General features: G+C 39.8%; 1 protein-coding gene across 1 annotated transcript in view; it reads right to left on the bottom strand.

Moving 5' to 3' along the window:
* Positions 1-16062, bottom strand: part of LOC139945480 (centrosomal protein of 63 kDa-like) — a 31012-nt gene that overhangs the window by 6088 nt on the left and 8862 nt on the right. The window contains exons 6-15 of the mRNA XM_071942837.1: positions 15513-15767; positions 13610-13755; positions 11239-11382; positions 9433-9550; positions 8058-8083; positions 7841-8012; positions 6007-6171; positions 3332-3474; positions 1320-1480; positions 388-701 (exon numbers count right to left, since the gene is read on the bottom strand). Coding sequence (XP_071798938.1) covers positions 388-701; positions 1320-1480; positions 3332-3474; positions 6007-6171; positions 7841-8012; positions 8058-8083; positions 9433-9550; positions 11239-11382; positions 13610-13755; positions 15513-15767 — 1644 coding nt within the window. The remainder of the gene's footprint in view (positions 1-387; positions 702-1319; positions 1481-3331; positions 3475-6006; positions 6172-7840; positions 8013-8057; positions 8084-9432; positions 9551-11238; positions 11383-13609; positions 13756-15512; positions 15768-16062) is intronic.

The following is a 16062-nucleotide window of genomic DNA, read 5'->3' as shown; positions in this document are numbered from 1 at the left end:
ATTGATGCAGTGCAAGCTTCAGCTATAATGCCAGGTTTTCAAACTGTTCTTGTTTTATGGGAACATGCAATAAGTTGAATGGCCTTATGAATATGTTCTTTCATTATGAAAAAAAAAAACTGGAAACTGAGCGTTCCAAAAGTGTTTGTTAACTTGACTGTAAGAAGGCTTTGGCGGGACTTTCTTTGGTTCAATGCTGCAGGTCTGATCGTGGTTTCTGATCTCTTTCCCATTGTTGTTGTTTTTAGTGGTATTATTGTTATTGTGTACTTAGCATTCACTGGATGTGGTCATGTACTGTTTTGTTTACATTGTCTTCGATTTGGGCCATTACAAATACCTTTTATTATTATTTGCAACCCGACCCAGTCGTTGATCAAACCTTACCTTAGAATCCACATCATTAGAGGGTATAACAAGCTCCGGGAATCCCAGTATTTCAGGCATCGCTGCAGCGTTGTAGTCATCCTCAAATAACTTCCTTGCTGCTGGTGATTGTCGTCGAGTACGAGGTGTTGTAGATGACAGGCCCAGCTCATGAGGTGATTGGATTGAGGAGGAGGAGGGGCTTGATGGGTGGCAGGGTGAGTGATGGGATGATTTACGATGAGTTGATGATGGTGACGGGTAAGGTGGGGATGTTGCGATAGTTTCTACGTTACTGACAAATCCTGCCATAGCATTATTCTCTCCTTGCAATCCTGAAGGGATCAGAAAAAATACACAAACACCTTAATCAATAACATACTTGCTGTATTAAAAGCCATGAGTTCTCCTAAAATCCAGTTATAGTTTAAGCCTGTGTATTTGACATACACCTACTATCACAGTGGCACTACTTTTTCTGCATAAAACTGAAAGATTAACTTTGAGATTAAGATCTTTTAATTTTTTTCTTAAAGATAATTCTTCAAGATAAATCATAAATAAATGCTAAAATACATTATACTCATTGAACATACATTATACAATTATTATTCCTCTTTTCAAAGGTCTGTTGTCATCTTCAAACATCATTACCATGGAGTATACAAGAGACTTGGTTTAATAAGGAGATGAACAGTTGTTCAAATAAGAAACAACTCTACACTTGTGTATCACTATTCGTAATTGGTTCTCGACATATCAAACTTCACAACTTGTTATCGAGGTATAACAAGTACATTTGCAACACCATCTGATGTATTGTTTTTGGTTTACTGTATGTTTACATAGAAGGCACACAGGAGCACTTTGTAACAGGATCACAGGGGATTTGGGAATGTTTTGGGGTCTGCTGAATGTACATTGTGCAATGTAATTGACTGTACGATACTTACTATTGAGTAAATGAGTCTTCTCTTTGAGTTTCCCCTTGAGTGATGAACATAGATCCCTTAATCGACTGATCTCAGAGTCATCTTGTAGTACTGTAGTATCTAACTGACATTGCAGTAGCTCAGCATCATGGTTGTGTCGTTCTGCTAAAATCTTCAACTTCCTAAAAAAATAGAGGATAAAGTTATAAAACAAACAGGAAATTTGTTAAAATAACTGAATGTAACTTTCAGACAACTTTTTCTTTTTGCTTTGTAACCACTTGTTTATATTATAGTTTGAAAGAAAAGAGTGATGGATACTTTTTGATACTTTTGCAGCAGTACCACGTGGTTATCAACTCAATGCAGATGTTTCAAATACATGATGTACATTGTAAGAGCTTTGAAATCTACATTCTGGATCATCAAAGCTTGTTAAGTTTCTCTTTGCGTGTGAAATAGATCGGGGCCCGATTTCATGGCTCTGCTAACCGCCAAATTTTGTGCTTCCGATCACCATTCTCAGCTTGCTTGGCAAGCCCCAAATTTCTGCACTAGCCTTGCAAGTATAGAATGCCTAGTAATGTGAAGTACAAATGCGCACAAGACAAAGTTCCCCGCTAACCGATGAAATACCCTTGACATAAGTGCAGAATTCCCTACTTCCTTAGAGGCACTGGACACCCTTGGTAATTGTCAAAGACCAGTCTTCTCACTTGGTGTACCCCATCATAAGTATAAAATAACAAGCCTGTGAAAATTTGGGCTTTATTGGTCATCGAAATTCCGAGAAAATAATTAAAGAAAAAACACCCTTGTTAGACGAATTTGTGTGCTTTCAGATAGGAACAAAAGACGAGATATTATCGGTTTCTCAAAAACCACGTTACTTTAGAGGGAGTAATTTCCCACAATGTTTTATTCTATCAACAGCTCTCTAATGCTTGTTACCAAGTCAGTTTTTAAGTTAACATTTATTTTGAGTAATTACCAAAACGTGTACCTTCCCTTTAAGCGCAGATTCTTTGCTAACGGGAAGCAGGGTCCGGAAATTGGGCTCTGTTAGATTGGTTTTGGTTGGAATTCTGCCATTGTTGGATTATTTAACGAGATATGAACTACACATGTAAGCACTAATGAGTGTAAAGACACATCATCAGATTCAAGAGGATATTACCATAGGTATAATACTGGAAAACCATTTCTGAACCTAATTATGGAAGAAACATTAGATCGTGGAAGTGTCGTGACCGAGCGGTTAGAAGCAACAAATTCAAACTCTGGTGTTTCTGATCAGCAGAGTGTGGGTTCGAATCCCCAGCCGTGACACTTGTGTCCTTAAGCAAAACATCATTGCTTTGTCCCTCGGATGGGATGTAAAGTTGTAGGTCCCATGTGTTGTGTAAAACAACCCAGTGCACTTATTGAAAGGAGAAGGGGTTCGCCCCGGTGTTGCTGGCTGTGGCTGCTGTATGCGCCGTAGCACCATGTAAACCCTTACATGGTGTGCTAAGGGTAAGTTCTCATAATTTTCAAAATATTCGTCCTACTCACCTTGCAGTAAAAAGGCGCGTTGTAATTACGTTTATTATTAAGGGAATAAAAGGGTAGCGACAAGTTCTTAAACGGCCATTTAAAACCGGCAGGGTCGTTGCTGTGTGATAAAGGCCAAAGCCGAAGGCCAGGGCCTTTATCGCACAGCAACGACCCTGCAAGGTTTAAAACACTAGGAGACGAGTCACTACTCCTTTATTCCCATTTATAAATGCCCTTTTGTTTAAAAGCGTTAAACAAAAATACAACCATAGACACTTTGACAATTGAAAATTTGAGGTTGAAAATATATTTTACAAAAACTATGTGAAGAATCTGTTTGATACAGGTGGGTTGTGTGTACGGGCGGAAGCTTAGATTATGCACTCTTACTAATAGCTATGAATTTCGCTCCGCGTGATAATATTGGCGTCTGTTAGCTTGTGCGGAGGAGTAGAGAAACTGTCTGGGGTATTTATGAATATCATTAATATCCTTACCTCTCATGTTCCAGAGTGACTTGTGTGATCTTATTGTTCGATTGTTGCATAACTGCTTGATATCTGCTCTGCTGAGTTACTTCTGAATCATGTAGTTGTTGAGTCATGGAAGTCAGCTTCCTCTGTAGTATGCTATTCTCCTCCTAGGCACATCAATCAAGTCAATTCAATTTAATTAAAAAATGGATTAAAATATACAATAAAATTCCTTTTTATTTGATTTCATTCTATTCAATTCAATTCACCTTTAGTCAGTTAAATTACATTAAATTTATTTTAATTCACAAGGATACATTGATGGGTTAAAAAAAGTGGTCAGTTTCCAATGGATTTCAAAACTAATAATATAATAATAATGGAAATTTATATAGCCCCTATCCATGTAAACATGCTCCTGGGCGCTAAACAATTAAAAGAAAACCTATACAAATCCATACAGTTAAAACACCCCAGAGAAAATACAGTAAAATACTGGAGTGACTTCTCTAATTACTGAGAGGCTATGCTGGTATGTGAGATATAAACAGCACCGGGAGTGCAATATCAATGGTTCCTTGTAATATACAGGACTATCTATCTACAAAATAATAACAATGAAAATACCTACAGTAGGGGGCCTACATTCGTACCTTTGCATTACCCATGTACGAGATACTGCAGAGCACTTAAATTCAGTATCTTTTAACTCTCCATGAGCTAGGTACTGGATTATGAGTACTAACCTGCAGTACCTTTGTATCCTCCATGTACTAGACACTGGAATACAGGTACTTACCTGCGGTTCCTTCATGTACTAGACACTGGAACCCCGAGAACTAACCTGCAGTACCTTTGTATCCTCCATGTACTAGATACTGGAACACAAGTACTAACCTGCGGTACCTTTGAAACCTCCATGTACTAGACACTGGAATACAGGTACTAACCTGCAGTACCTTTGAATCCTCCATGTACTAGACACTGGAATACAGGTACTAACCTGCGGTACCTTTGAATCCTCCATGTACTAGACACTGGAATACGAGTACTAACCTGCAGTACCTTTGAAACCTCAATGTACTAGACACTGGAATACAGTTACTAACCTGCAGTACCTTTGAAACCTCCATGTACTAGACACTGGAATACAGGTACTAACCTGCAGTACCTTTGAAACCTCCATGTACTAGACACTGGAATACGAGTACTAACCTGCAGTACCTTTGAATCCTCCATGTACTAGACACTGGAAAACAGGTACTAACCTGCGGTACCTTTGAATCCTCCATGTACTAGACACTGGAACCCGAGAACTAACCTGCAGTACCTTTGTATCCTCCATGTACTAGATCACGAGTACTAACCTGCGGTACCTTTGAAACCTCCATGTACTAGACACTGGAATACAGGTACTAACCTGCAGTACCTTTGAATCCTCCATGTACTAGACACTGGAATACAGGTACTAACCTGCGGTGTCTTTGAATCCTCCATGTACTAGATACTGGAATACGAGTACTAACCTGCAGTACCTTCGAATCCTCCATGTACTAGACACTGGAATACAGGTACTAACCTGCGGTGTCTTTGAATCCTCCATGTACTAGATACTGGAATACGAGTACTAACCTGCAGTACCTTTGAAACCTCCATGTACTAGACACTGGAATACGAGTACTAACCTGCAGTACCTTTGAAACCTCCATGTACTAGACACTGGAATACAGGTACTAACCTGCGGTGCCTTTGAAACCTCCATGTACTAGACACTGGAATACGAGTACTAACCTGCAGTACCTTTGAAACATCCATGTACTAGACACTGGAATACAGGTACTAACCTGCGGTACCTTTGAATCCTCCATGTACTAGACACTGGAACCCTCAAACTAACCTGCAGTACCTTTATATCCTCCATGTACAAGATAGTGGAATACGAGTACTAACCTGCGGTACCTTTGAATCCTCCATGTACTAGACACTGGAACCCGAGAACTAACCTGCAGTACCTTTGTATCCTCCATGTACTAGACACTGGAACCCGAGAACTAACCTGCGGTACCTTTGAATCCTCCATGTACTAGACACTGGAACCCGAGAACTAACCTGCAGTACCTTTGTATCCTCCATGTACTAGATAGTGGAAACCGGGTATTAACCTGCAGTTCCTTTGTGATCTCCATGTACTACATTGTAGATAGGGGAATACGAGTACTAACCTGCAGTACCTTTGTATCCTCCATGTACATGTACTAGATACTGGAATACGAGTGCTAACATGCAGTACCTTAGCATGTGTCAAGGCCATCATGGCTTGGACAGCTTCATAGCGCCGCAGTCCAAAGCAACTGAAACAGGAGACCACACACACGTGTGGCAAAGCCAGGAGGGCCTTTCCCAACTTGTTTTGTGGGCATTAATGTATGCTGACCTGCTGACCCCAATCGCTTCTGATTGGTTTGGACTTTTGCTACCCTTTTTGGTAGCTAAAGTCGAGATTTAAAGAAACACATAAGAAACCGCAAACAAGTTGGAAAAGGCCCCCTTGCTTCGTAGCACGCGTGTGTGGTCTCCCGTTCAAGTCGCTTGGGATTGCGGCTCTACGAAGCTGTCCAGGCCACGAAGGCCTTGACAAAAGGCTAGCAGTACCTTTAAATACTCCTAATTGTACTAGATAGTGGAACCTGAGTACTGACCTGCAGCACCTGTGACTCCTTCATATGTTGTTTGTGCATGTTTTTAAGTTCTTGTAATTGACGCTCAGCATGTCTCATATCCTGTGTGTTACTATCTGGACTTCTAGTGCCATCCCTTAGGCTTTGATTCTCAATGCGGAGTGCATCTAACTGGGCATTAGTAATCTGCACATAATCAAAAATGCATTCAGAAAATCATAGACACAAATACACAACGTGGCATGGCAAAATAACTTATAGAGAATATCTTTGTACATAATTCTGAACCCACAAACATCTTTAAAGGCACTGGAATTAACACTGTTGGTAATTGCAAAGACCAGTGTTCTCACTTGGTGTATCTCAACACCAAGTGCATAAAATAACAAACCTGTGAAAATTTGAACTCCATTGGTGGTCGAAGTTGTGAGATAACAATGGAGGAAAAACGCAAAATCTAATTCTAAGGTCCTGAAATCAAATTCGTTGAAATAACTTCTTTCTCCAAAACAACGTTACTTCAGAGGGAGCCGTTTCTCACAATGTTTTATACTATCAACAGCTCTCCATTGCTTGTTACCAAATAAGTTTTTATGCTAGCAATTGTTTTGATTAATTACCAATTGTGTCCACTACCTTTAATGAGCAACAGTCTTTCTCAACTTGTCTCTCCTAAGTCTCATATACATCCATAAAGCCTTGGACTGAAGTCACCCGTGGTTATTGTCTGCCATTCTGTAATTTTGAGTCATAACGATATGCAAGTCTAACCCAACAGGCATCACCTAAAATATGCACAGGGACTCCCAACATGGCACAACCAGATTTACCATCATGTGATTTGGGTAAAAAACAACAGTAACATGATGAGGGTCATGTCACACGAGGCAATTTACAGGCAACCAGTTTCAGGCAATCTCAAAGAAGAGATTCCATTCACACTTAAATGTTTACATCTAATTCTTTCGGTTCGTAAGACAAAAATTACTCATGTGCTACCAAATTACTCAGGTGGCATACACTGCAGTTGGTTGACGACAAGTTGCATACAAAGGAGGAGGCCCAAGTAGTCAAGCCAATATGACTTGTGCAGTCTTCTAGACAATTGACAACAGTTACATATGTAACAAAGCAGACACACACAAATCTAACAAATGATGTATTTTGATGATGAAATAAGATCCACAATTGGGCCTAAACTAAAAAGAAGAGACAATTCTTCTATTTCACATACATACAGTTCTATGCACTTAATTGCAGCTGGTATGCGTATGATCTGCTCTATTGGCTGCAGACTCTGAGGGCAATTTACAAGCACTGAGCCGACTTTTCCAGCACAACACAAAGTCCAAGAGCAAGTTGGAGTGCACACATTTAGTGGACCTGTGATTGACCAATGACTAGCACCGTACATGCACAGTGACGTAATCACTTGAACATCTCGTTTGGAAGCCTAGTCAACCATCAGTATTCATCACTCCATTGCCTTCCGCCTTTTCGCTATAGTTTCACTGGTTCTCCCCTGCACTTTACACATGTTAGCATAGAACAGACTATCAGGACCACAGAAGAAACCATGGTCATGAGGCTGGTTCCAAATAGTCGACAACAGTAGTCAACCATATGGTCAACCAGCCTGGGTTCAAGTCAAAATGGTCAACCTTTAGTTTACCATGGTGCGCAATCGAATTTGCTCCTAACTGCAACCCACATAACAACATTGAACATCTCAGATGCAAGACAAAGCTAGTAAAAAAACCAAACACATTTTCTCTCATTTGTACGATGACTGACATACATTTATTCCAAATGTGAATGAGTGAATGTGAATGTTAATTGATATTTGAATATTGACCTGCAGTTCATGCTGATGCCGTTCACTCTTTTGAGCTTCCTCCCTCTCATTCCTCTCAGCAGATGCAATCTTATGACTCAATGTTGCTAAAGTCATATCACGATGATGAAGGTCAGAGGTCAAAGCTGCAACCTCTGACCTCATACCATCAAGATGTGAAAGATAATGCTGTCTGATTACTCTGTTTGCCTGCAGTTTGTCGCTGTTGCCTGCTTGCTCTTGCTCTTTGCTGAGTTCTTTGGCCTATTATAAAATACAATGGTTAAACATTCTTAAAAAATATTAATTTTGGTTTTAACTCATACACTGATGTGTGTTAGCACTGTATACTCAGTATTTGCCCCGAGTTCTGTGAAAAAAATATCACATGCGATGGGATTCGAACCCACGACCTTTGCAATTGGTTCTGTGAGTATAAACCCAAGTTTGGGTATGTAGGTAACAATGCTTCTGCATCCAATGCAACAAGGCTGAGGGGAAGTAGCACACACTTTCAGAATTCTAAAAATTATTAATCAAAATTTGATCATGAGATAATGTCACATGACATCATTGACCTCCATCTTTGATAACCAAGCACGCGTGCAAGGCTATTATTAGCTGAGAGTTGTACGTAGTGCATACACATGTGCACTTTTCCATCGTTTATCATAAAATTTGGCAGTTGATGACGTAATGTGCAATCCATCTATTAGTGATAAGAATCAACAGGCACAAGGAACTTCGAAAAAAATAAATGGCACAAATCAGACAAGCTGACATGGTGTAAGATGCTGGTCGGTTGAAGAGTTATAGCCAAGTGCGGTAAGTTATTACTTATCAAAAAATTGTGCGGTTATTTTGTCACAGCTCTTTTGCTTTGCACTCAACAACTACTGCGCCTAGCATACTCAACACGGATCAAAAATGAACCCGGAGGTGTTCACACTACGGCTTTCGTTCTGTGTTGGAATTTTCATAACGAATCAAGATATCTCAAGCCACCTCCCGAGTAAGATTGCGTGGTTTCAACGCAGATAAAGCGACCCAATGTTGAACAGTCAGGCCATATTAACACTATACAATTGTTGCACGCTGTGATTTGGGGTCCATGGTGTTTTGTACACCCGAGGGGGAAAATAACACCCATGGCAAAGCCGAGGGTGCCATTTTCACCCGAGGGTGTACAAAACGCCATGGACCCCAAATCACAGCGTGCAACAATTGGAGTATGCATAGTTTAATAAGCAGACAAACAGTTTTTCAAACAAGAAACCATTCTTCACTGTTCCCTCGAACCCGCGGCCGTTTCGTACTAAGCGCTGGAAATCAACCAATGGTGGGAACGATCAAGTTGATGTACAGCAGTTAACATCACTCATGTTACCCGCCGCGCTGTGCAGCCATGGTCCATGCGCATTTGTTGCACGCCACGTGATTGGTTCTCGACCATTCAAACTTCACAATTTGTTATCAAGGTATAACACCGAGATTTGTTGTAATGAGGAAAGGCATAAGGACAAGAATTTGATGCTACAAGGAAACTGATCCAGTAGTCCAGTGTATCTCACAACAAAATAAGGTAACTGGTTTTGAATTCTTGTTAAGCTTACTTGATTGAGTTGCTGCTTTAGCTGCTTGACTTGAGAACCTTCAAGATGTCGTAGTTCATCTATCTTCTTCGCGAAGTCAGTATTCAATCTAGCACACTCCAGATGAGATTCATCTAACCTATTCAAATCACAATAATCATAATATAGGGCTATTACTGGAAGTTACATGTAACACAGTGCTTTGCAATAAACTGAAACAGAAAAGCAGTCATGTTTTAAAACAAGTAGGTTTGGAGCAGAGACTTAAGATGCTTAAAGGCTGGGTCACACCAAACTAGTTATTTAAAACATCCACACTCGTCCTCAAAGATATATCGTAAAACAGATTTTGGTCTGGCTAGAACAAATAGCTTTGACTGGAACATGTCTGTAATGTGACCCTAGTCACTTACATTCTAAAAATGAATTGGGTATGTCTGTGAACAGGATGAATGTGCAACAAATTAATGGACCCGGTCTGTGTTCACACGTGCATCTAAATGACGCCCGACCGCACCATCGTCTAGCACGTCCGTAGTCTGATCCAAGTATGGCAATTCCATGCAAAGTACGTCCTTTTCGTTTTAAGTACTTTGCCACTCCGTCTACTTGCAGGACGGGATGGTTGTCCAAAAGGTTGAGCATGTATGCTCAAAGTTCTGGAACGCCTTCCCAATCATACTTGTCCAAGCCCGTCCATGAAGTTCTTAAACAGACCTTAAAAAGTTTCTACTACTCCACTCCATTTTTCAAAATGTAGTGAGACAATTCAGTGTGATGGTGAATTTAACTTCTAAATCATTCCATAACCTGGGCTTTTTAAAATACAGGAATCAAACTGGAGCGAAATTTACAGTGATTATTTCTGTTAAATTTAATAAGGAATAGTAAGTTCTTTGAGACCCGGTCTGTGTTCACACGTGCATCTAAATGACGCCCGACCGCACCATCAGCTAGCACGTCCGTAGTCTGATCCAAGTATGGCAATTCCATGCAAAGTACGTCCTTTTCGTTTTAAGTACTTTGCCACTCCGTCTACTTGCAGGACGGGATGGTTGTCCAAAAGGTTGAGCATGTATGCTCAAAGTTCTAGAACGCCTTCCCAATCATACTTGTCCAAGCCCGTCCATGAAGTTCTTAAACAGACCTTAAAAAGTTTCTACTACTCCACTCCATTTTTCAAAATGTAGTGAGACAATTCAGTGTGATGGTGAATTTAACTTCTAAATCATTCCATAACCTGGGCTTTTTAAAATACAGGAATCAAACTGGAGCGAAATTTACAGTGATTATTTCTGTTAAATTTAATAAGGAATAGTAAGTTCTTTGAGAGAATATAAAGATGCACAATCGATCAAGAATAATGCAATCACCAAATTCATGAACAAGAAGCAAGTGACACTTTTCAAGGAGGGGTAAAACATGATCAGACTTTTTGGCGATAAATTATAACTTTGCAGCTTTGTTTTGGAGTTGTTGAAGTTGTAAAAACAACAAAGATCTGTTATATTTACATGGCTCTGTGAAATGATTAGCAAATCTAAACAGACCATAAAAAGGTCAAACTCAGTCAATTCAATTCAGTCAATTGTCAAGGATTTATGAAGATTTAATCAAACTAAATTCTGAATTGTATTGCACACAAGGAGCTAAAATTGTTGCGTCAGTGCAAAAACGTTGTATCTTGATGCATACTTGTTCTGTGTGTACCTCCAGGTTATTTTAAGTGAGATCCAATATTTTGACATTTCAAACTCCCATGTTACAAACGATCTTTTGGGAGATATGTTTTTTTGCACTGACACGACGGAATGATGTATAAACTACCTTTTTTGTAACCTCTGCGTTTCATTCTTGAGCTGAGTTTCTGCTTTTATCAATCTGCTAGTCTCTGTAGCTTTCTCATCTAGTTCATATTGAAGTTCATGAATCTGATGCACTGTTTCCTGAGCACCGTCTTCCTTCAAACATCTAGGAAAAAAAGTATAATAGTAATAATAAAAAAAATAATAACAATATTGGCTTCTTATATAGCATGCTGCATGCGCATATCCGTCACTCAGAGACGCTCAAGGCGCTGTAACATACAGTATTTTCCTGCAAGGTATGTGGGACTACCTTTGAATGAAAAGATCTACTCCTTTTACATAGCACCATTTAATGGTTTACAAGGTGCTGTGGCACAATATGGTACCAATCAAACCAGGAACACCGGGGTGAACCCCTTGACATGAGAAAAGCTCTCATGCATGGTCTACCCCAGAAACATCTAAACATCTGAACATCTTAATAATAATAAAAATAATAATAAAAGTTAATGGTTTTAAAGGTGCTGTGGTGAACCCCTTGACATGGGAAAAGCTTTCATGGGAAGTCTTCCTAACAACATCAGACAATCACCCACCAGTACAATACATATTTTTAAGACCTCATTCAAAGCTCACCAGTTAACAGGAGATTACTGTAAGGCGCCATGAGCAATGATCGTTGGAATATGGCGCAATGTAAACGTTAGGATTGATTGATTGATTTAAAGACACTGGACACTATTGGTAATTGTCAAAGACCAGTCTTCTCACTTGGTGTATCTCAACTAGGCCTGGGCGAATTATTTGAATATCCGGTTAATGGCGAATAGGTTTTCCTATCCGTAACCGCGAATGCCTTTTTTTTCTTAACCGGATATCCGCATAGGGCGCGAATAGCTATTTATAAACCAGATAGTTCTGCAATTACAACCGCGGACGTCGGGCGACAACTGATAGGAATGTTTTGTCTGAATCCTTATGAAATTTCTATTAAGACAACATAAAACAGCATAAATTAAGTATTTAACTATGCTCACCTCCGTGAAGAGTTAAAACAATGACATTTCTGACGTAATTTGTCCAAAGATTACAAAAGTTTTCCTTCATAGAGAGTCAATCACGATCAAAAGAAAAAGCAAATCGCCATCGTTAAATAAGATACGGTTATTTTTATGAATGAACCGAGTGACACTGTCTAAAACTAATATCAATCCGCCCATACGATCTCATTCACAAACGAACAGCACCCTCTAGCGGCAAAACAAAAATATATTTAATTTTTAATTTTTTATTTTTTTATAGCGCCCTCTAGCGGCGAAAAAAAACCTATTTGAATATCCGGTTAATTTCGGATAGTTGGCTAGCGGTATCCGAATATCAAAATTTCACTATTCGCCCAGCACTAATCTCAACATATGCATAAAATAACAAACCTGTGAAAATTTGAGCTCAATTGGTTGTCGCAGTTACGAGACAGTAATGGAAGAAAGACAATCACTCCGAAAAAAGACCGCCGCTGTAAAAACCCACTTGATACACTTTGCGTAACCACATCACACGACACGTCGCCCCCTGTACGCTATCCAGTAGGCTGACAGCCTTGTAGGGTCTGTGTTAAAGCCACTGACTCATTAATATAATGAGCGCGAAAGAAGAGTTCCCACAGTCAACACATTACCACAATGCCCGCGAAAGACGAGACCTGATTGGTCAGTGGCGGAAGTCATGTTTACATCACACAACCACCGCGGACGCTCAGCAAGCATGATAGGGTCCAAAGGTCGTGATAAGGGAAGTGCATGATTGGACGACAAAATGAATAATTCATTTGCTTCACATCCTGTGTTGTCTAATAGGTCTGACAAAAGATATACATATTCATGAGCAGCATACTATCATATCCGAGAGCCCCCCCCCCCCCATTTTTTCCAATATTGGAATTTTTAACACATTAAACCCAGACGTTACAAGGCTGTCGGCCTACAGCCTCCGCATGCAGGTTAGTGGTACAAGTGCAGATGACTTGTGCCGTACGGTGAGTGTTGAGCGATGTGACAGTGTTTACGGTTGGGTCGTGCGGTGTGAATACAACACACTAGCACAGTGTAAACGAGAGCGTCTTTTCGGAGTGAATAATGCAACTGCCTTGAGCAAGGCTACCTCGTCACACAAAGTTGCTTGCTTTCAGATGCTTGATTTCGAGATTTGAGGTCTTCAAATCAAATTCGTGGAAAATTACTTCTTACTCGAAAACTATGTTTCTTCAGAGGGAGCCGTTTCTCACAATGTTTTATACTATCAACCTCTCCCCATTACTTGTTACCAAGTAAGGTTTTATGCTAATAGTTATTTTGAGTAATTACCAATAGTGTCCACTGCCTTTAAATTACCTGATCATATCGTCCTTGAGGGCTAAAGACTCCTCCATCTGAGCTAGTTGATGTTTATGTTGCTTCATGGTTTGTTCTGCACTTCTTATCAATCCATCTCGGGATTCTAACTCACATCTCAGATGGTTGTTTTCATCTTCTAAATGCTGCAATATGAAATACACAACAAAGCTGGAAATTACTAACTTCAATACATTTAGTTTTGTGGGAAAATATTCATCGATATCAATACTGTTGCAGTAACTTGTTAACTGGGAAAAGCCAACATAGTCGGGGTCTCAACTGATAATAAGAGGAACAATGTTTTCAAATTTGTTTGGCCCAAATTGTAACACATTTGTACTCATGAGTAAAAATAGATGCATTACTTTTGTGTCACAAGTAAAAATGTTTTACAAGATCAATTGCTGAACATGCAGTTTGTGATACTTGCATGGTCTCATATTATTATTAGGGTGGGATCGATTAGCTTCCCTGGGTCGACCCCGCGGTGCTCATTTGGGGGAGCCCCTGACAAGAGCTAATCGAACAATCACACACCCTATCGTGGTGACGTCATGCACCTGGGGCCAGCCCCCAAGTGACCCACTCCACAAGCAGGGCACTTGGGGCTAACCCAGGTGAGCTCCTGGAATGACATCAAAGCTATTCGAACGTACCGGGGGCAGACCGGGGTCGACCCAGGGAAGCTAATCGAACGCAGCCATAGCCATTGACTTCAACTCTCTATTTCTAAAAAGGGACACAATCAGCTGATCAGATGAAGGTTACATGTATTTCTATCACTACTTTACTTGTAATGATTATTTATAATGTGTGTTAATCTTCTTGTAGTCAAACCAGCCTCTTTCCTCCAACCAAACCCTTGTCTCCCCCATTCTTTGTTTACCCCTTGCTTATCTCTGTGTGCCTTCTAAGACTCCTTTCTCTCTATTCATGTATTTCCACTTCACTGCTTATAAATGTTACACTTTCTGTTCATGCATGTTGTGTTGTCATTTAGCCTTCGAGAAAGACTCTGCTAGGGTTGAATCGTCCGGCCATCAACTTATTTTTGCACAACATACCATGGGTCCTTTTGGTTGGTAAGCAGTTTGCAACAGCTTTAATTTTATTTTCTCATCACATTATTTGAAACACAAAAAAATAATTAACTAATATGTTTGCTGTTGACAACATTATTGGGTATTTGATGACCATGTCACGATTCTGTTGTAATTGAACAAAACAGAAGAGCTTTAAAAAAAGTTTACTCTCATTAAGGTTGGCTCAGACCTAGCCATGGCGGCTTTACACTTCCGCATTATACTACAGCGACATCCTGGATATCAGGGTCCATTTCTGGGGAGTAAAATTTTCAAAGCTTCATAACTCAAATCTTATCTGCAAGAAGCCACTAATTTCAACTGATTCACATTCCATAGCAGCATACTTTTTTTCTGTGTAGGGTTTAGGTCTTCATATATTCCTCACAAATCCATTATGAGGGTTTGAAAGATTTTTGACCCAGAAACGGGCCGTAATATGTAGGACTCTATATCTGTGTACAGCACAGAGGAAGAGTCCTATATATAGGGCTAGCTCAGACCTACTGTGCACAGTATACTGGTTTACACAAGTTCAGGCTGCTAAGCAGCTTTTATGTTGGAGTCCAGTACATTTGTATGTGTAAGCTACATGTACTAGCAACAACATTGTGCTTACCAGAATAAGGTTACCAGATAAACTACTATGTCACATGAAGTTTACTCTATTTTTTATTGTAAATGTACTTTTTCAGCCTGCTTGGCCGCCAGTGCAGTGAATAAATAAACCAGAATAACATGTACAATTTGTGACTGGTATCCTGCTCATTTCTGCTAAGTAATAAATTCTTAAGCAATACATTTTGAAGACTTCCTACCTTAATATGAGCGTCCATCTTGTGCAATCGTCCATCTCTTTCCCTCCTCTCTCCATCTTCATTCCTCCTACTATCCTCCATCTCATCTAGCCTCTTCTCAAGACGCTGTATCACATTATTCTTATCTTCTACAGCATCTTGCGAGCGTGTCAAACAGCCTTCTAAGTGAGCTAATCGAGACTTGAAATTCATCTCAGTCTGTTCCAGCAGTTGACGCCTTTTACCTAGCTGGTCTTGGTAACCAAAGGCTTGTTGCTAAAGAAACAAAAAATACAAAACAATCTTCATGTTCTGAAAAGCTAATTGGTAAACAGCTTGATACTTGACTAGTTAGTTGTATAGACCTTACCATGCTGCCTTCATCTTGATTATGTTCCTCGTATCAATTAACAATAATGAATGCTAAAAATCATTTTGCAAATAGGAACCAGACTATTTTGTTCTTCCAGCCTCTGTTTGGTAACATCAGTGGGAGAAATTCAAAATGGCTGGACCTTGATAAAGGTCCATAGTGTTCCTTTAACTTTGCATTCGCATGAAGTATAAACCG

This window comes from Asterias amurensis, chromosome 12 (genome assembly GCF_032118995.1).
Source record: "Asterias amurensis chromosome 12, ASM3211899v1".
In the NCBI taxonomy this organism is placed as follows: Eukaryota; Metazoa; Echinodermata; class Asteroidea; order Forcipulatida; family Asteriidae; genus Asterias; species Asterias amurensis.
Note: the sequence above shows the minus strand (reverse complement) of the source record. Positions and strands in the feature narration are given on the sequence as shown.